Genomic DNA, 21491 nt, shown 5'->3' on the forward strand with positions numbered 1-21491 from the left:
GCACTGCTAAGAATTTACCCAAGGGATACAGGAGTGCTGATGCATAGGGGCAATTGTACCCCAACGTTTATAGCAGCACTTTCAACAACAGCCAAATTATGGAAAGAGCCTAAATGTCCATCAACTGATGAACGGACAAAGAAATTGTGGTTTATATATACAATGGAATACTACTTGGCAATGAGAAAGAATGAAATATGGCCTTTTGTAGCAACGTGGATGGAACTGGAGAGTGTTATGCTAAGTGACATAAATCATACAGAGAAAGATAGATACCATATGTTTTTACTCTTATGTGGATCCTGAGAAACGTAACAGAGGACCATGGGGAATAAAAAAAAAAGGTTAGAGAGGGAGGGAACCAAATCATAAGAGACTCTTAAAAACTGAGAATAAACTGAGGGTTTATGGGGGGTGGGAGGGAAGGGAAAGTGGGTGATGGGCATTGAGGAGGGTACCTATTGTGATGAGCACTGGGTGTTGTATGGAAACCAATTTGACAATACATTTCATATTAAAAAAAAAACATACAGTGTTACATTAGTATCAGGTATACAATATAGTGATTGAAAGCTTCATACATAAACCAGTGCTCAACACGCCAAGTGCACTCCTTAATCCCCATCACCTGTTTCACCCATCCCCCCACCCACTTCCCCCCGACCCAGCTCCCCTCTGGTACCTGTCAGTTTGTTCTCTGTAGTTAAGAATCTGTTTCTTGGTTTGTTTCTCTCTCTTTTCTTTTCCTTTGCTCATTTGTTTTGTTTCTTAAATTCCACATATGAGTGAAGTCATATTGTATTTGTCTTTCTCTGACTGACTTATTTCACTTAGCATTATACTCTGTAGCTCCATCCACGTCATTGCAAATGGCAAGATTTCATTCTTTTTTATGGCAGAATAAAATTCCATTGTATATGTATATATATACACACATATATGTATATGTATACATATATTTATGTGTGTGTGTGTGTGTGTGTGTATACATACACACACAACATCTTCTTTATCCATTTTTTTATTGATGGATACTTGGGCTCCTCCATAATTTAGCTATTATAACTAATGCCCCTATAAACATAGGGGTGCATGTATCCCTTCTAATTATTGTTTTTGTATCTTTTTGTGTCAATACCCAGCTGTGTCATTACTGGATTATAGGGTAGTTCTGTTTTTAACTCTTTGAGGAACCTCATACCGGTGGCAAGTGGCTGCACCAGTTTGCATTCCCACCAGTAGTGCAAGAGGGTTCTTTTTCCTCCACATCGTCGACAACACTTGTTATTTATTGTGTTTTTATTTTAGCCATTCTGATAGGTGTGAGATGATATCTCATTGTGGTTGTTGGGTTGTTTTTTCTTTTACAAACTTTATTTATTATTTTTTTACGTTTATTTATGAGACACAGAGACAGAGCACAAGAGAGAGAGGGAGACACAGAAACCAAAGCAGGCTCCAGGCTCTGAGCTGTCAGCACAGAGCCCCATGCAGGGCTTGAACTCACAAACTGTGAGGTCATGACCTGAGTTGATGTTGGTCGCTCAACCAACTGAGCCACCCAGGAGCCTCTCATTGTGGTTTCAATTTGCACTTCCCTGGTGATGAGTGATGTTGAGCATCTTTTAATGTGTGTGTGTTGGCCATCTGGATGTCTTCTTTGGAGAAATATCTGTTCATGTCTTCTACCCATTTTTCAATTGGATTATTTGTTTTTTTGTTGTTGAGTTGTATCAGCTCTTTATTATACATTTTGGACACTAACCCTTTCTCAGATGTATCATTTGCAAATATTTCCTCCCATTCAGTAGGTTGCCTGTTAGTTTTGTTGATTGTTTCCTTCACTGTGCAGAAAACTTTTATTTTGATGTAGTTCCAAAAGTTTATTTTTGCTTTTATTTCCCTTGCCTCAGGAGACATATCGAGAAAAATGTTGCTACAGCCAATGTCAGAAACTCTCCTGTACCTCTGATCAAGTCCAGTATATTTTGTAACTGGCTTTCTTCCATTGATTCCATGATAAAGTCTATATTCCAGGATAAACCTTGCCCATTCCAATTTTCCAATATCCCTGATACTCACTCTTTTTTTCTTGTCAGTTCATGTTCCTAATAGTTCTTACTTCATCCCTACCTTTACATATGCAGTTCCTCCTGTTTTGAATCCCCCTTCTTCTTTTCTGTCTTCCCACTCTATCTATTTCTTAAGACTCATTTCAGTTCCTATCTGCTCCATGGAAACTTCTACTTTCTCCAGCCCATAATGCTTTTTCCCAGGACATCTCTGCACCCAAATACTTATTACTTCTATTTCTCTTAGTCTTTCATGTGTTAGCTAACCAGATTATAAACTCCTTGTATATCTTACCTTTCTTTGTATGCTTCACAGCCCTTACCTGGCTACGTAGGTGTTCACCAAGTTAATTCAAATTGAACTGGTTAGTGTTGGAAATTAGCTATTCCAACCTTGTAATTTTTTTTTTGTTTTTGATGGAAAAACTGTTGGGTAATTGGTTCTTATGTTTCATTATTATGTCACCGGTGCTGGTCCTCAGCTATCCAAATTGGTAAGAGAAGATATCCTCCTCCCACAGGCTTGCACATATGGCACCCAGCTCAGGCTGGCATGGGAAGAGAGCAGAAGAAGCAATCTGCTTCAGTTGGTTACTAAGTTTGTAGCTTAAGAGATTTGAGGTATTAAATACTCTGTTCAAGCTGTTCAGCTAATTTTATTAAATGCATATTCACAAAGGAAACTTTTCTTTCTAAAGGACTAACATTAATATCCCTTTTTGAAAAAAAAAATTTTTTAACGTTTATTTATTTTTGAGACAGAGAGAGACAGAGCATGAACGGGGGAGGGTCAGAGAGAGGGAGACACAGAATCTGAAACAGGCTCCAGGCTCTGAGCTGTCAGCACAGAGCCCGACGCAGGGCTCAAACTCATGGACCGCGACATCATGAGCTGAGCCAAAGTCGGCCGCTCAACCGACTGAGCCACCCAGGCGCCCCCTAGTATCCCTTTTTGAAAACTAGCTTTTATTTGTGAGAATCTTTGAAAAGTTCTTTTTATCTAGGAGGTTTGAGAATTCTACCACTGAACCACCAGTGCTCACAGGTTTGATATTTTGGTTTGAAGGCCATTCATTTCTGGCAATTCGAGGGACTTTCTAGTGGGTGATTAATTTTTCAAACTTTTTTGAACAGTACCTAATATTTAGGGGGAATTACTTTGCTTGTTGCATCAAAAACAGCCTCTTTCTCCTTTGATATTATGGTGAGTGTGGAATTGATTTTTAGTGGTAATGAATGTGACGAGCTCAGTGACTAATACCATTTGAGGCTGTCATATGTATCTTCACTCTCTGCTTTACACAGGAGAAACATGTGAGCCTGTTACATATTGAGTCCCGAAAATCAAAGAGAAGAAACTCAGAATTTGAGATCTTTATTGACTGTGATATCAACAGAGACCAATTGAATGATATTTTTCATCTGTTGAAGTCCTACACTAACGTTCTCTCTGTGAATCCACCAGATAATTTTACTGTGAAAGAAGACGGTAAGTTCGAAAAGTGAAAACCCCCTGAGAAGATTAAGTACATCATGTGTGTCCAATCTTGTATTTATCTTGGAGGCATGAAAATAAAAATAAAACACTGTCTCCTCAAATTTCTTACAGTCTAGTAGTGAAGGAAACCCCAAATGTAATTGCTTAAAATACTACAGAACAATTATAAAGCAACATTTTTATCAAGTGTGAGGGAACGTGAAAAGGAAACGTTGGGTGCAAGAAAGAATTCAGAATAGTTAGAAATTGATTAAGTTTTCTCAGTTTCCAAATCATCAAACATTTCTTGATTTCACAAACCTTCAATTTACAATCCCCGAGCCCTTAGAGACTCCCACAGGGCCTACCATCTGGCAGATATTAAGTGTTCAAATTTGTGGAGAATGTTGACAGTTGCTGATGATTATGGTATGAATACACTCTTTACATACTCCTCCCTGTCCCCACTCCCACCAAAAGCAAGTGAAAAGCAACACAGCCTTCTAAGGTTTCAGATGGCTAAGATCTTCTGTTGTGAAAAAAATCCTCATAGTTTACTTGGGACAAAAGACAAAAAGATAATCCAACCACATTATATATATGTTACTCAATTTAAAATAGTCCCTTTAAGAGAGCCAAAGCATAAGAGACTCTTAAAAACTGAGAACAAACTGAGGGTTGATGGGGGGTGGGAGGGGGGGGGGTGGGTGATGGGTATTGAGGAGGGCACCTTTTGGGATAAGCCCTGGGTGTTGTATGGAAACCAATTTGACAATAAATTTCATATATTGAAAAAAAAATAAAAGGAGGTAAACAAAATGAAAAAAAAAGAAAATAAGCAAATGAAATGTCACAAAAAATATTACTGATTTAAAATGTATTTTCTGAAGTAATATATTAATCTGTAAAAAAAAATAAAAATAAAAAAATAAAATAGTCCCTTTAGATTATGCACGACATTAGGGTATAATCAGGACTGACACCGATCTGTTATGCATTTGCATGGCTGTGTAAGTTATTAAAATACTAATATGCTTCCATTTCTACATGGCAGATAGCTGCTTCCCCAAATCCCTTGAGTGTCCCCACCATGCCCAAAGTCCCTGTGCTCCAGATGCTATCCTAGGTGTCCCAGGCCCACCACAAACAAACAAAGGATTAACATCCGGCAGAGCAGGAGCCTAGGACTGGTGCCCCTGTGGTATTCAGGGTTAAATCTGACTATCAATTCTGGGTATGTTACAAAGAGCATTAAATGGCTAGAACAAGAAGGATTGAATTCTAGTTCTCTCTCTTCCAATAGAGATGAATTACCTTGGATAAATTACTTCTCATCTCTGAGCTTTGTTTGCCTCATCTATAAAATGAAGAATTTTTTAGGGGCTAAATGGTTCAGTTGGTGTTTAGGGAACACCAAGTTGTGTCAGATGTCTCTACTAAGAAACAGGGATACAGATATACATAGTCCCTCCCCTAGAGTCCTTCCCATTCTTTCCTGTAAGACACAGATATGAACAGATAATGTTTTAAAGAATCAGAAACAGTGTCACAGGAGCCCAGAGGACAGAGAAATAGCTCAACCTACAAGGTCAGGGGAGGTTCATTAGATCTGAGTCTTGAAGGAAGAGAAGGATATTTTCAGGAAAACAGAAGGATGGGGTGGAGGAGGAAGTGGGGGTGGGGTATAGGTATTCCAGGGAGGAGAATAGCGTATGCAAAAACCCCAGAGTTCTCAGAGGGCCTGTATGTCTCAGGGAGGGTGAGAGATCAGAGTGGCAAAGACACAAATGGTCTCTAAGATCCTTTGCATCAACAAAAATAAACGTTCATTCTTATTAAATTTGTACCTTTGGTCTGCAAAGTTGTACATCCTTACTCTGCTTTTTTAAGGATAGCTGGGTTTTAGTTGTTTTTTTTTTTTTTTTTTTTTTTTTTTTTTTGTACTTTAGGTCTATTTCTAAAGTACAGCATTTCTCCAACACCTAGGAACTCAAGGAAATCAAAAAAAGTTTTAAGCTCAAAAATTTTGGATAAACTTTACTTATTAAGAGATAGAGCAATATACTTGTATAAATTTTGCCTCAAAGTACAAGCTAAAATTAAAAATCTCCTCCAAATGTATCCATGACTTTCTTAATTTCTTCTTCCTTCTTGCCTTATTTAAGATCATCTATTCCACATTCAGTGGTTTTGTATTTTGCAGGTATGGAAACTGTTCCTTGGTTTCCAAAGAAGATTTCTGACCTGGATCATTGTGCCAACAGAGTTCTGATGTATGGATCTGAACTGGATGCAGACCATCCTGTAAGTATCTTAATAAATCTTTTCAAGAGAATATTTTAAAGCAAACTAAAAAATTAAGGGAAATCATTTTCTTTTTTGGAGATTGTGGTTATTCTAGACTAAATAGGATCTTGTTTTACTCTGGATTTTGGGAAGTTCCGGTAGTCTTCCTTGTTGGTGGAATCCAAACTAAAGGCCTGAAGAGCATCCAACCTCAGTGGCTCCAAAACACCTGTCGCATGCCTGGCATTCCTATTACTAAGAGCTATTCCAAAAGTTATTCTAAAATGAAGACAGAATTTGAAGCAGTTATTTATTTATTTATTTATTTATTTATTATTATTTTTTTTAATGTTTTATTTATATTTGAGAGAAAGAGACAGAGCATGAGGGGGAGAGGGCCAGAGAGAGAAGGAGACACAGAATTAGAAGCAGGCTTCAGGGTCTGAGCTGTTAGCACAGAGCCTGATACAGGGCTCGAACTCACAAACTGTGAGATCATGACCTGAGCTGAAGTCGGTCGCTCAGCTGACTGTCCCACCCAGGCGCCCCTGCAGCAGTTTTTACTAAAGTGGGGCATGGATTGTTGGAAAGGCATGTAAAGATAGGAGCGAGAAAGACTGTCCAGCATGATTGATTTATTCGGTGGTTGATGAACTACGAAATTGTTTCTTTGGAAAATTACCTGGGAGACAGTATAGGCATGAGTTGGAGAATTAGTAAGCCCAAAGCATCAGGGTTGTTTATGGAGCTCTTCGGTCCTGGAAGGTGGAGAAAAAAGATCGCAATTCTGGAGTCAACACCAAGGTTTTGATCTGCCACTTACTAGCTGTATACATTGACTGTGTATTGCCTTAGCCAGTCCTCAGATGATCTGCCTATTTTTTTTTTTCTATAATATCTTATTAGTCAACTTATTAACTGGGATTAATACATTGCTGTACTTGCTCAGTTGGAAAGATAAAGCACACATATATGAATAAACACAAGATCAAATTGTGAAAAGTGCTAAGTGGCACAGATAAATTGCTTTGAGATGTACACAGGAGGACAAACACGTCTGGTTGAAGAGGTCAGAGGTCAACCTCTTAACTTGGCTTTAAAGGATTTTGGCAGCAAAGAGATGGAGAGGAAAGATAATTCACTGCAACATGAGCAAAGGGTCAGAGTCAAGAAAATCTGGGTCATGTTTACGGAGAGGTGACTAAGTCAGTTTTACTGATCTACTACCAAGTGCTGATGATTTTGATATTCTAAATATTGCTTAAATTTGTTCCTTATTTATACCACACCTTTAACACATCTCCCAGCTTCCAGCTTGCCACCTTAAACCCATACTCCTCATAGTCACTAGAGCAATCTAAAACCTCAGGATGAAAAATAAAAAATAAATAAATAAATAAATAAATAAATAAATAAATAAATAAACAAACAAACAAACGGGGCGCCTGGGTGGCTCAGTTGGTTAAGCATCCGACTTCAACTCAGGTCACGATCTCGCGGTCCGTGAGTTCAAGCCCTGCGTCGGGCTCTGGGCTGACGGCTCAGAGCCTGGAGCCTGCTTCTGATTCTGTGTCTCCCTCTCTCTCTTCCCCTCCCCCGTTCATGCTCTGTCTCTCTCTGTCTCAAAAATAAATAAACGTTAAAAAAACATTAAAAAAAATAAAACCTCAGGATGACCATTATCCCTTTTCTGACTAAAGATCACCACTGATACCTAGGTACACATCTAAGAAAATTGAAAACATATGTCCACGCAAAAACTTGTACACAAATGTTCATAGAGGCAAAAAGTGGTCCATCCACTAGTGAATAGATAAGTAAAGTTTGATATGTCCCTAAAATATAATATTATTGGCCATAAAAAAGCATGAAATACTGATATATGCTACAATATGAATGAACCTTGAAAACTGATAGTAAAAGAAGCCGATCACAAAAGACCATATGTTATATGATTCCTTTTATATGAAATGCCCAGAATACGCAAATTCATAGAAACAGAAAGTAGATTAGTGGCTGCCAGGGTCTGGAGGTGAAGGGAAATGGGGAGAGTTTGTGAATGAGTATGGTGTTTCTTTTGGGAATAAACATTTTCTGAAATCATAGTAGAGGTAGTTGCACAACACTGTGAATGTACTAAAAATCACTACTCTGTACACTTTAAGATTTTATGGTGTGTGAATTATATCAATAAAGCTGTTACTCACTCACTGATTGATTAATTGATTGATTTATAGAAATCACCAGTGGCTTCCCATTACCCAAAGATGGAATCCAGGCTGTTTCAGACCTTTACTAGCAGACCTTAAACCAGTCCACTCCATGCCCCACCTCCTCCTCCAAACTCCAGCAACACTGGGTTGCTCCTGTTTCCCTAGGCCCAGAATGCTGTTTTTCAGCTCTGCACTGTCACTGCTGCTGTCCTTTCTGGCGTTTTCCATCCAGCTATCTCCTTTCCTCTTTTGAGACTTAGCTTAGGAGTCGTTGTTGGGAAACCTTTCCTGACCTACCCCCCGTCCCCCATACTCTTTCACATATTCTGTCTGGGTTGGGACTTTCTCTCTCTTTCAAAGTTTCTCTTTTGAGTCCCAGTGGCATTTTGTGCATATCTCTAATAAGGCAGTTATCATATTGTTTCATAATAATTGGTGGATATAAACTCCTTGAAGACCCAGATTGTGCTTCATTCATATTTGTTTCTCTGGATTTTAGCACAAGGCCAGGTGCATAGTAGGGGTTTGTTAATCTGTGGTAAAGAGAAGGAGACTCATTCTCCCCTTGTTTCCTATTTTGCATTATTGGCTGCTTTCTCCTGGGTTTTGCATTTTGATGTCTTATTTTATCTATTTTTTAAAAAATTTTTTCCTAGGTATAGATTCTAATGTTACTATTTTATCTTTTTATTATCATTGTTTGCCTTTGCAAATATGATTATGTTTGCATTTTGGGATAAAATCTAAGGCTAGATTAAGTTGTCATGATTTTGTGTATTATTAACTACTATTTTGTTAGTAATTACTATTACAGGAAACTATAACTGAAGATGTAGTCAAACGATTAAGAAAAAAAGAATCTCACCTTTGGTAAAGAGTAGTGTATTTAACTAGGATGCTGCTTTTCTTATTCCTCAAACTATTTTATTTTTGTAGCCACTATAGGATTTTTGTGTCTTTGTATCTATAGAATCTTTTGTCCTGGTAGCAACTATCGCATAAAGCTTTCATGTAACATCAACTTTAAAATAAAAATGATCATCAATTTCTAAACAATGCTTACTCAAAATAATTCTGTAGCCCTTTAATTTCATAGCTTGAGTAAAAGTGAAATGTTTCCTAAAGATCATTTGTCAAGTGTTTTTTAGGATGGATATTTTAAAACTTTTCTTTAATTATCAGGGCTTCAAAGACAATGTCTACCGTAAAAGACGAAAGTATTTTGCAGACTTGGCTATGAACTATAAACAGTAAGTATATTATAAATAACACATATAAAATAAATGAATAGAATAAGTTATACTCATTTAGTAAATAGAAAGTGAGTGCTACTATTTATTGAATGCTAATTCAAAATAACATCTGTGTCTCATTAGTGGAGACCCCATTCCCAAGGTTGAATTCACTGAAGAGGAGATTAAGACCTGGGGAACCGTGTTCCGAGAGCTGAACAAACTTTACCCAACCCATGCCTGCAGAGAGTATCTCAAAAACTTACCTTTGCTTTCTAAATATTGTGGATACCGGGAAGATAATATCCCACAATTGGAAGATGTCTCAAACTTTTTAAAAGGTAATAAGTGAATTACTTTTATGTAAGGGGAATGTTGAACTCTGTTGTGATCATAACAGAATTAAGAAAAATTTTTTTAATGTTTATTTATTTTCGAGAGAGAGAGAGAGACAGAGACAGAGACAGAGCGTGAGCAGGAGAGGCGCAGAGAGAGAGGGAGACACAGAATCCGAAGCAGGCTCCAGGCTCTGAGCTGTCAGCACAGAGCCCGACACGGGGCTTGAACTCACAGACCGCGAGATCATGACCTGAGCCAAAGTCGATCATTTAGCCAACTGAACCACCCAGGAGCCCCATCCATGACAGAATTTTTAATAAAAGAATAAAGTCAAGGGGCTCCTGGGTGGCTTAGTCAGTTAAATGTCCAACTTCAGCTCAGGTCATGGTCTCATGGTTTGTGGGTTCAAGCCCCGCATTAGGCTCTGCACCAACAGTGCACCAACAGTGCAGAGCTTGCATGGGATTCTCTCTCTCCCTCTCTCTCTCTGTCACTCCCCCCACTTACATTCTCTTTCTCTGTCTTAAAATAAATAAATAAACTTAAAAAATTATTAAAGAAGAAGAAAGTCCAGTACATTGGAGGTCAGATTTTCCTTACTCCGTCCTGGAGTATTGGATCCAGTATGGGGCACCCCATTTGAAGAGGGACAATCATAACCTGCAGCCGGTGTAGATGAAAGTGAGCAGAATTATAAGGGGATTGGAAAACATAGTATATAAATAAAATTTGGAGGACTCTTAGGATATTTAGCCTGGAGATTTAGAGGACATTATAGCTTTATTTAGGTACCAGATGATCATCTTATGTAAGAGAGGAATTACTATGTGGCCCTAAAGTAAATGACAATTGGATTGAAACTGCAAGCTTTTGGCTCAAAATGGAGAAGACCTTGTGTTAAAAGAGCCATTTAGAAATGGAACAGGCTCATGAGATGATTATTTCTGCCTCCCCAGAGGTTTTCATACAAAAGCCCTATACCCACTTGTCTGGGGTATGGTAAAGGAGATTCAAGCTCCTTAGGGGAAGATTGGTGTAAATGATCTCTGAAGCTCCTTTCCACACTAAGACTCTATCAGTTTCCCAAGGAAGATGTGCAAGTAGAGGCATTAACAGAGTAGGTTAATTTTTTTCCTTTTAGTTCTTCATGCTTATTTGGTTCAGGTTTCCTTATTTTTTCTAGCTAGTTTAGGATGTAACATGATCAGTAATTTCCAGGGTTTACAGTATGTAAGAAAAATATATATCCCCTTTGATCTCACGGAACAAATAGAAGTTATGCTTTTCACTCAAACGGTTTAGTTTATTTCCACCATGGTCTGAAATTCCTATCACTGAATTTCTTACATAGATTGTCATAAAAGTCTATGAATTTACTTAGCTCCATAATTCTTATTAGTCAACCACTATGCGCAAAACTAAGAACTAAACAGGAAAAGGCATGATAGTTTTACAAGAGAAGATTTCGTGTACATGGTTCCTATAAAAACCAGATTAAAAAAATAGTGATGAAGGATGACAGAGAACCAATGCACATGACCTCGTGGGTCTTACAAAGATGGACAAGTATATGCTATGGAAGTTATCACATTAAATTTGCTTGAGATTTGGAGGAAATATTTTGTTATGGGTACAAAACTGAAAGCTATTCACTTGGGGTCTGGAGCTTGAATTGTCTGCAGAACATGTTGCTACAGGTGTTTCAAGAGAAACTGCCAAAGAGGGAAACCAAACTTAAATGATACTTCAAACAAAACATCAGTTGGAAGGAGTTCTCTGCACTGTCAAATATGGTAGTCCCTAGACACATGTGGTTGCTTAAATAATTCAAATTAATGTAAATCAAAATGTTAGTTTTCTATCCACCCTAGCCACATTTCAAGTGCTTAATAGCCATATGTGGTTAGTGGCTACCCTATTGGGCAGCCTAGATATAGAACATTTCCATTATCATGGAGAGTTCTATTGGACCATGAAATCTACCCATCAGAGTGGGAGAATCCAAGTACAAAGCAACGGGGTGGAACTGGAAGATCAGAGGGTGAGGGTTTGAAATGAATGGAAAGAGTAGAGCTTATAGAGTTCCCCTGAGCCACTGTGGCCCACTGACTGGTCTCTTTTTATAGAGGGCATACGCAGTTATAGCTGTTGGGGAATAAACGAGCACCATCCAGTTTAGAGAAAGTATAGAAACTACTTTGCAAGAGGTAATACTGGCTAAAAATGGCATAGATTAAAAAATCGTTCTGATTTCAATTAATAGATCTTCTTAGTTTTTTTTTTTTTTTTTTGCAAAAGGAAGTAAGATTGTCTAAGAGATATTCTAAACCCTTTAAGGGAGACAATAAGGTGTAATATAAGGAGACCTGGGCTCCCTTTCTACCTTTATTATCTACTGTGTGACCTTGGATACTTACTAAGTCTCTGAGCCTCAGTTTTATAGTCATCACAATGAGGAGAATAAACTTTAATTCAAATTGCAAACATGAAAGGCGGTATGATGTATAAGGTCTAACTCATTGCCTGACCACAGTAAGTGCTTAATAATTATCACTTCCCCTTAGTGCACACATGACACATTTTAGTTTCCATGTTCTCCCTTCAAAGTGTTACTTGGTACCACTGGCAGTATTAAAGCGTGGCGGTAACTGGTCTGTTTGGGTGAAGATTTTCTTCATTTTCTCCTTTGCTTTGCAGAGCGCACAGGTTTTTCCATCCGTCCTGTGGCTGGTTACTTATCACCAAGAGATTTCTTATCAGGTTTAGCCTTTCGAGTTTTTCACTGCACACAGTATGTGAGACACAGTTCAGACCCTCTCTATACCCCAGAGCCGTGAGTACTTCTACTTCAGCCTTCATTCATCAAATAGTATTTGTCATAGTGGTACTCACGTCATGAGTTTTGTGTGAAGATTAAATGAATGAACGCATGTGAAGCATTGAGAATAATGCCTGGCACATGATACATGCTCCATGCTCTGCATATGTTAGCCATTAGCATTACCATTAGTAACTGACAACCTGTTAGGTGCCAGGTGCTATTCTAAGCACAGGGAGTGTAGCATTGAAAAAAATCAGGCAGAAATTTCTGCCTTCATAGAATTGATATTCCAATGGGGGATAAGGATAATAAACAAATAAATAACATATTATATTTGATGGTGAAAAGTGCTATGGAGAAAAGTAAAGCAGAGCAGGAGGAAAAAAGTGTTATGTGTGGAGTGTTTCTGTTTTGAAAAGGGTGATCAGACAAGGACTCACTGAGAAGGTGAAATTTGAGCAGAGACTTGATTTGGTGGGGGTGTGGGGGACACACGTCTATGGGTATCCTATGTGTGTATGTTTCTGAGTGGCCTAGGTTTGAACCAAAATAGTTTCTCTACTAAATTGTTAGTGTCCTTTGTGATCTATTTCCAAGTAATACCACCTGAATAGAAGGAAGATCAGATTCTGGCTTGATTGAATTGTTGATTTTGGATTTATGTGTGACGTAAGCATCACAGTGTGACAAACTTGTACCTCTTTTTCAGAGATACCTGCCATGAACTCTTAGGTCATGTCCCCCTGTTGGCTGAACCTAGTTTTGCTCAATTCTCCCAAGAAATTGGCCTGGCTTCTCTTGGAGCTTCAGAGGAGGCTGTTCAAAAACTGGCAACGGTATAAATCTGAAAATAGCTGTGTAGATCAGTAATTCTTATCTGGGGTGGGATGTGAGTGTCAGTTTAAAAGTACAGATTCAAGATGGCTGTTAGATTTGTCTTTGTTCATATTTAATTTAATTTAAATGATTTCTTATTTATTTATTTATTTATTTATTTATTTATTTTTAATATGAGATTTATTGTCAAATTGGTTTCCATACAACACCCAGTGCTCATCCCAACAGGTACCCTCCTCAATGCCCATCACCCACTTTCCCCTCCCTCCCACCCCCCCATAAACCCTCAGTTTATTCTCAGTTTTTAAGAGTCTCTTATGATTTGGCTCCCTCCCTCTCTAACCTTTTTTTTTTTCTCTCCCCTCCCCCCATGATCTTCTGTTAAGTTTCTCAGGATCCACATAAGAGTAAAAACATATGATATCTGTCTTTCTCTGTATGACTTATTTCACTTAGCATAACACTCTCCAGTTCCATCCATGTTGCTACAAAAGGCCATATTTCATTCTTTCTCGTTGCCACGTAGTATTCCATTGTGTATATAAACCACAATTTCTTTATCCATTCATCAGTTGATGGACATTTAGGCTCTTTCCATAATTTGGCTATTGTTGAAAGTGCTGCTATAAACATTGGGGTACAAGTGCCCCTATGCATCAGCACTCCTGTATCCCTTGGGTAAATTCTTAGAGCAGTGCTATTGCTGGGTCATAGGGTAGATCTATTTTTAACTTTTTGAGGAACCTCCACCCTGTTTTCCAGAGTGGCTGCACCAGTTTGCATTCCCACCAACAGTGCAAGAGGGTTCCCGTTTCTCCACATCCTCTCCAGCATCTGTTGTCTCCTGATTTGTTCATTTTAGCCACTCTGACCTGTGTGAGGTGATATCTCAGTGTGGTTTTGATTTGTGTTTCCCTGATGAGGAGTGACGTTGAGCATCTTTTCATGTGCCTGTTGGCCGTCTGGATGTCTTCTTTGGAGAAGTGTCTATTCATGTCTTCTGCCCATTTCTTCACGGGATTATTTGTTTTTTTGGGTGTGGAGTTTGGTGAGTTCTTTATAGATTTTGGATACCAGCCCTTTGTCTGATATGTCATTTGCAAATATCTTTTCCCATTCCGTTGGTTGCCTTTTAGTTTTGTTGATTGTTTCCTTTGCAGTGCAGAAGCTTTTTATCTTCATGAGGTCCCAATAGTTCATTTTTGCTTTTTTTTTTAATTTTTTTTTTAACGTTTATTTATTTTTGAGACAGAGAGAGACAGAGCATGAACAGGGTAGGGGCAGAGAGAAAAGGAGACACAGAATCTGAAATAGGCTCCAGGCTCTGAGCTGTCAGCACAGAGCCCGACGCGGGGCTCGAACTCACGGACCGTGAGATCATGACCTGAGCCGAAGTCGGCCGCTTAACCGACTGAGCCACCCAGGCGCCCCCATTTTTGCTTTTAATTCCCTTGCCTGTTGAGGTGTGTCAAGTAAGAAATTGCTGCGGCTGAGGTCAGAGAGATTTTTTCCTCCTTTCTCCTCTAGGGTTTTGATGGTTTCCTGTCTCATATTCAGGTCCTTCATCCATTTTGAGTTCAATTTTGTGAATGGTGTAAGAAAGTGGTCCAGTTTCATTCTTTTGCATGTTTCTGTCCAGTTCTCCCAGCACCATTTGTTAAAGAGACTGTCTTTTTTCCATTGGATATTCTTTCCTGCTTTGTCAAAGATTAGTTGGCCATACTTTTGTGGGTCCAATTCCGGAGTCTCTATTCTATTCCATTGGTCTAGGTGTTTGTTTTTGGGTCAATACCATGCTGTCTTGATGATTACAGCTTTGTAGTAGAGGCTAAAGTCTGGGATTGTGATGCCTCCTGCTTTGGTCTTCTTCTTCAATATTACTTTGGCTATTGGGGTCTTTTGTGGTTCCATGCAAATTTTAGGATTGCTTGTTCTACCTTCAAGAAGAATGCTGGTGCAATTTTGATTGGGATTGCATTGAATGCATAGATTGCTTTGGGTAGTATTCACATTTTAACAATATTTATTCTTCCAATCCATGAGCACAGAATGTTTTTCCATTTCTTTGTATCTTCTTCAATTTCTTTCATAAGCTTTCTATAGTTCTCAGTATACAGATCTTTTACATCTTCGGTTAGGTTTATTCCTAGGTATTTTGTGATTCTTGGTGCAGTTGTGAATGGGATCAGTTTCTTTATTTGCCTTTCTGTTGTTTTATTATTAGTGTATAAGAATGCAACTGATTCCTGTACATTAATTTTGTATCCTGTGACTTTGCTGAATTCATGTATCAGTTCTAGCAGACTTTTGGTGGAGTCTATTGGGTTTTCCATGTATATCATGTCATCTGCAAAATGTGAAAGCTTGACTTCATCTTTGCCAATCCTCTTACCAGGCTTCTCAAAAAGAAAAGGGAGATGACCCAAATAGCTAAAATCATGAATGAAAATGGAATTATTACAACCAATCCCTCAGAAATACAAGCAATTATCAGGGAATACTATGAAAAATTATATGCCAGCAAACTGGACAACCTGGAAGAAATGGACAAATTCCTAAGCACCCACCCGCTTCCAAAACTCAAACAGGAAGAAATAGAAAACTTGAACAGGCCCATAACAGTGAAGAAATTGAATCAGTTATCAAAAATCTCCCAACAAATAAGAGTCCAGGACCAGATGGCTTCCCTGGGGAATTCTACCAGACATTTAAAGCAGAGATAATACCTATCCTTCTCAAGCTGTTCCAAAAAATAGAAAGGGAAAGAAAGCTTCCAGACTCCTTCTATGAAGCCAGCATAACTTTGATTCCCAAACCAGACAGAGACCCAGCAAAAAAAGAGAACTACAGGCCAATATCCCTGATGAATATGGATGCGAAAATTCTCAACAAGATACTAGCAAATCGAATTCAACAGCATATAAAAAGAATTATATACCATGATCAAGTGGGACTCATTCCTGGGCTGCAGGGCTGGTTCAACATTTGCAAACCAATCAATGTGATACATCACATTAATAAAAGAAAAGATAAGAACCGTATGATCCTGGTAATCGATGCAGAAAAAACATTTGACAAAATTCAGCATCCTTTCTTAATAAAAACCCTTGAGAAAGTTGGGAATGAAGGAACATACTTAAATATCATAAAAGCCAGTTATGAAAAGCCCACAGCCAATATCATCCTCAATGGGGAAAAACTGAGAGCTTTCCCCCTGAGATCAGGAACAGGACAGGGATGTCCACTCTCACCTCTGTTGTTTAATGTAAAGTTGGAAGTTCTAGCATCAGCAATCAGACAACAAAAGGAAATCAAAGGCATCAAAATTGGTAATTTAAATTATTTCAATAACATTAAAGGAGGATGTAAGATTTTTAAGGTTCATCAAAAGGAGACATGGGCCTTAAAAAATGGTAGAGAAACACTAGAGTTCAATAACAATAGTTCGTAAATATTTCTTTGGTAAAAATGATAGGCCCTCTAAAGATGATGCTAAAAATATTCTTTGAGCACTAGGTACAAGATGTCGTGCTGCAAATACAAAGATGAGGAAGGCCTGGTTCCTGCCTTCAAGGAATTTATACGCTACTTGAGGAAGCTGTTGTGTTAGGATGGGATGAACTGTACAGCGAAGTTCAGGCAGAGTGGTCTGGGAGGACAGAGAACTGCTTGGGGGAGGTTTCATGGAAGAGGAACATCTGGACTAGCCCAGGGAAGATGAGTCATGTTTTCACCTGCCAAGAAAGGGAGGAAGAGCATCTCTGGATGAGTGCACACAAGGGAAGACAGGAGGTGCTTGGTGTGTCTGGGGAAATGACGAGAAGCTGGAGCAGAGTGTGTTAGGGTCGGGGAGATAGTATGAAATAGGCTAGACGATCAGAACAGTGCTTCTCTAGTTGTGGGTCGGGGACCCACTAGAGTCCCTGCAACCCTTGCACAGGGTCCTTAAGTGAAAGACCCACTCACAGTGCAAAGTGGCTTTCAATATAAGAAAGGCTAGAGTTCATTGATACAGTTTCAGACTCCACACTACAGCTGAACTCTAAGAAATTGCCACTTGTTGAGTTCTGATGTGTCAAAGAAGAATACCCACAATTATCTGAAAAGGCTATTAAAATATTTAGCCTTCTTCCAACTACTTTTCTGTGTGAGGCTGAATTCTCTTTGTATACTTGAACCAAAACAACATATTGCAACAGGTTAAATGCAGTAGCAGATGTGAGAATCCATCTTGTTTTCCAGCCAGACATTAAATAATATCTAGCCAGATGTTAAAAAAGATTTAGAGCAATGTAAAACAATGCCTTTTTCCTGACTCTTTTTTGTTTTGTACAATATAAGTCACTTTGCATTAAATGGTTATGTTACCATAACATGGTTTATTACATTTTGAATTTAATCAGTAAACATGTAAATGTTTTCAGTTTTAACTTTTACTGCCATAAATATAGTGAACTGTAACCCACATGAACAAAAGATCTTTCAGGTCCTGAGTAATTTTTAAGAGTGTGTAAGAGTCCTGGGAACAGCAGTTTGAGAGGGGCTACCTTAGAACAAGCCCAGATTGTAGAAATACTTGTGAACTGGTCTGGGGGTCTTGAACTTAATTCCAGGACACTTTGGGTCAATCTCTAAGGGTTGCAGTTTGTTTTAAATTGAGCTGATTCAGGATGTGAAAGTAATATCAATGTCCTTTTGCAGTGCTACTTTTTCACTGTGGAGTTTGGTCTCTGTAAACAAGATGGGCAGTTGCGAGTCTTTGGTGCTGGATTACTTTCTTCCATCAGTGAACTTAAAGTAAGAGCTGTAAACCTCTGCATACAGTCATGTTCACTTAATATGATTGATACGACCAGAAAGAGTTTTTGGATTTGAACAAGTGTCTACTATGGAAAATACTTGGGGTGGCAATAAACATTACTTAAGAGACAATTTTCTCTATTTCCCAAGTTTATAGCAATATCTTAAATTGTTTTTTTACTTATATGTGGACTTTAATTACTTAATTTCTTTTTCTTTTTTGAGTATAGTTGACACACTATAGATATATCTTTTAAATAAAAAGTACTTTAGAGCTTTTGCTTGCAAAGTCTTGCTGTTCTCTCATCGTTTTTAGTGTGCTAGCAATAACTTCTCCTAAATTCTAGAGAATTCTTTGAGATTGATTATTTATCCAATAAAGGAATGAACTAAGTATGTTTGTTAAGTAATGGGTGTGTATGAAACACTGTCCATGGTACTGTCTTGCTCTTAAGGAGCCTACGACCTGATGGTGGGTACAGTCATGTATAGGAATAACTAGTACAGGATGGAAAGTAGGTGTCCTAATGCAGGAATATATAAATAAAGATCACTGGGGGGCTCTTACATGGAAAGTGTGTTAGAACAATGCTATGGGATGATCTTGGGGCACTTATGGGGAACAACAGTTTGTTTTGCTGAAGTATATTGTGGGTTAAATAATGCTGTAGGAAATAAGTTTGGAATTGTAGGTTGGGGCCATTGCATTAGTACATTCAGAGGTGTGCTGATTGTGGTGGTTGTGTTTAGGATGTGATCCATACAATTAGACAGTATTCTTTGATTCACTGACTATCTTCTAGCATTCACTTTCTGGACATGCCAAAGTAAAGCCCTTTGATCCCAAGATTACCTGCAAACAGGAGTGTCGCATCACAACTTTTCAGGATGTCTACTTTGTATCTGAAAGCTTTGAAGATGCAAAAGAGAAGATGAGGTAAAGTATATCTTCCTCATGCCTAACTTTCCTCTGCAAAAGATGAGTCCAGGGGCGCCTGGGTGACTCAGTCAGCTGAGTATCTGACTCTTGATTTTGGCTCAGGTCATCATCCCAGGGTCATGGGATCAAGCCCCATGTCAGGCTCTGTGTTGAGCATGGAGTCTGCTTGGGATTTTCTCTCTCTCTTCCTCTGCCCCCTCCCCCACTCGTGTGACCTCTCTCTCTAAAATAATAAATAAATAAATAAACAAATAAATAAATAAATAAAAATATTAAAGAAAAATATAGGTCCAATAAAGGTAACAAATCACAGAAGTAAGCAGCTGGATAATTAGAAGCCTACTAGGTACTTTCTGCCTGTGATATATCTCCCTTTCACAACAAATATTTAGAGTATGTTGTTTATGGTGATGTTTGGTGACTGCATATATGAATCAGATACATTGAGAAATTGGTTTCTTCTCATCAGAGTTTATAATCTAATAGGAAAAATAAACTATATACAAATTGCTACGTAACAACATAGGAAGCCTTACAGCGATACAGATGAAACTTTGTTCTCCATTTTATTCAGGAGCAATTTGTTCCAGATGGAGGAACAGGGAAAGCTTAATGACATCTGAAAAAGCACTTGGAGGATAAATAGGATTTAGGTATGTTAAGTTTTAGGCTAAGGAACAGCATAAAAAAGGTAAGGAGATGGAAACATATAAGAGTGTGATGCAGTCAAGCTATGTGTTATTTAACTATTGATCAGCTAAGTGTATTGTTAAGAAAGGAGGACATTGGAGGCAGAGAAACTACTTAGGAGATTTTTGTAATACTTCAGGTGAAAATAAGGGCCTTGGCCAAGACTGTAGGGCTATAGAAGCAGAATTAACACAACATTTGTTGGAAGGTGTCATGAGGTCACATTGTGAGATCGTTGTGGGATAGATGGGGGTTTAAGACATGCTCCTTGTCTTCCAGGGATTTTCTGTTACTCGAGGAGTTAGGCCATGCACAGAACCAAATAACAATACTAGCAGGGCTTCCTCTAACACATATGACCCCTTTGTGCAGACTAGAAAAAGGGGTCCCTTCTGGGTAGACCAGTTGGACTGCAAGCTGCATTTCAGCCCTTACTCCTGTACAGCTGTCTTCAGGTGTGTTCCTAGGGGTCCTGAATACAATTGTTCTTGGGGATGCCAAATGAGAGGTTCAAATGTTGGCCTGATAAAGAAGGCAGAACTTTAATGTGTGAAGAAAGGGTAGAAGTTAGGTCATTTGAGAACAGGCTAGAGGATGACATTCTAAACAGAAAGAATGTCCATGTGCAGGAGGCAGGCCTCCTGGCCTGTTTCTGGCCTGTTTCCATGTATGTGTGTTTGTGTGTGTATAGCTGTAGTGATGTAAATCACAGCTGAGGAGTCTGTTACTAGGTGGTCAAGGGCTCCCGTTGTCTACTGATAAAGCTACTGTAGTTGGTCTCCTTAGCGTAGCCAAGAGATATATAAAGGAATACATCATTAATACAGTCATCCACAGGATCTTTCCCTAGAAATGCAGGGGTGGATGTGTCTATGACAATTTTAGGTTTCCTACCTGTGTAGGATTCCAGGGGATCTCTGCAAAGGCAGTGTAGGGAAATAGGTCAAATTGGCTGTGTCTTTTGTCTAGTGTGTGAAATAGGTTTGCTGTTGCTCATTCCGTTTTCATCATTCTGCCTCCTAGAAATTGATTGCCTCTTACTTGTTTTCTTCAATAGAGAATTTACCAAAACAATTAAGCGTCCGTTTGGAGTGAAGTATAATCCATATACACGGAGTATTCAGATCCTGAAAGACACCAAGAGCATAACCAGTGCCATGAATGAACTGCAGCATGATCTGGATGTTGTCAGTGATGCCCTTGCGAAGGTCAGCAAGCAGCTGAGCATCTGATCCTGAAAGCATCTGAGCGCCAATTCAGAGAGAGGCCTGTGAAAATTGACTCCTGCTTTTCTTGGGCCAGCTCCTGCTTTTCTTGAAGACCTGGTCATGGAGGGACAGTAGCCAAACAACATTCTCTACTCCCACTCCTTAATTAGTTCTTTGGAAATTTGTACCTGGATACTCTATACCAGTACCTATTTTTTTTTTTTTTTGTAACAGCTTAGTGAAATATGATTCACATACCATACAATTCATTGACCACTCATTTAAAAAAATTTTTTTTAAACATTTTGTTTATTTTTGAGAGACAGAGACAGAGAGTGAGTGGGGGAGGGGCAGAGAGAGAAGGAAACACAGAATCTGAAGCAGGCTCCAGGCTCTGAGCAAGCTGTCAGCACAGAGCCCGGTTTGTGGGGCTTGAACCCACAAACCATGAGATCATGACCTGGGCTGAAGTTGGACGCTTAACCAACTGAGCCACCCAGGCGCCCCTGACTGACCACTCATTTTTTATAGAGAAGTTTTTTAACCCCATGGATAGATCTAATACCGGCTTGATTC

General features: G+C 38.8%; 1 protein-coding gene across 2 annotated transcripts in view; it reads left to right on the forward strand.

The window, feature by feature from the left end:
- The window catches only part of TPH1 (tryptophan hydroxylase 1), a 31921-nt gene extending 10949 nt beyond the window's left edge, over window positions 1-20972 (forward strand). For both annotated transcript variants that reach the window (XM_019456466.2, XM_019456465.2), the window contains exons 3-11: window positions 3378-3561; window positions 5753-5853; window positions 9231-9298; window positions 9425-9621; window positions 12317-12452; window positions 13150-13276; window positions 17979-18074; window positions 18881-19014; window positions 20765-20972. In XM_019456466.2, the coding sequence (XP_019312011.1) occupies window positions 3378-3561; window positions 5753-5853; window positions 9231-9298; window positions 9425-9621; window positions 12317-12452; window positions 13150-13276; window positions 17979-18074; window positions 18881-19014; window positions 20765-20939 (1218 nt within the window). In that variant the 3' untranslated portion in view covers window positions 20940-20972. The remainder of the gene's footprint in view (window positions 1-3377; window positions 3562-5752; window positions 5854-9230; window positions 9299-9424; window positions 9622-12316; window positions 12453-13149; window positions 13277-17978; window positions 18075-18880; window positions 19015-20764) is intronic.
- The last annotated feature ends 519 nt before the right edge of the window (window positions 20973-21491 follow it).

Source organism: Panthera pardus, unplaced genomic scaffold (assembly GCF_024362965.1).
Source record: "Panthera pardus isolate Hobbes unplaced genomic scaffold, ASM2436296v1 HiC_scaffold_12, whole genome shotgun sequence".
Classification (NCBI taxonomy): Eukaryota; Metazoa; Chordata; class Mammalia; order Carnivora; family Felidae; genus Panthera; species Panthera pardus.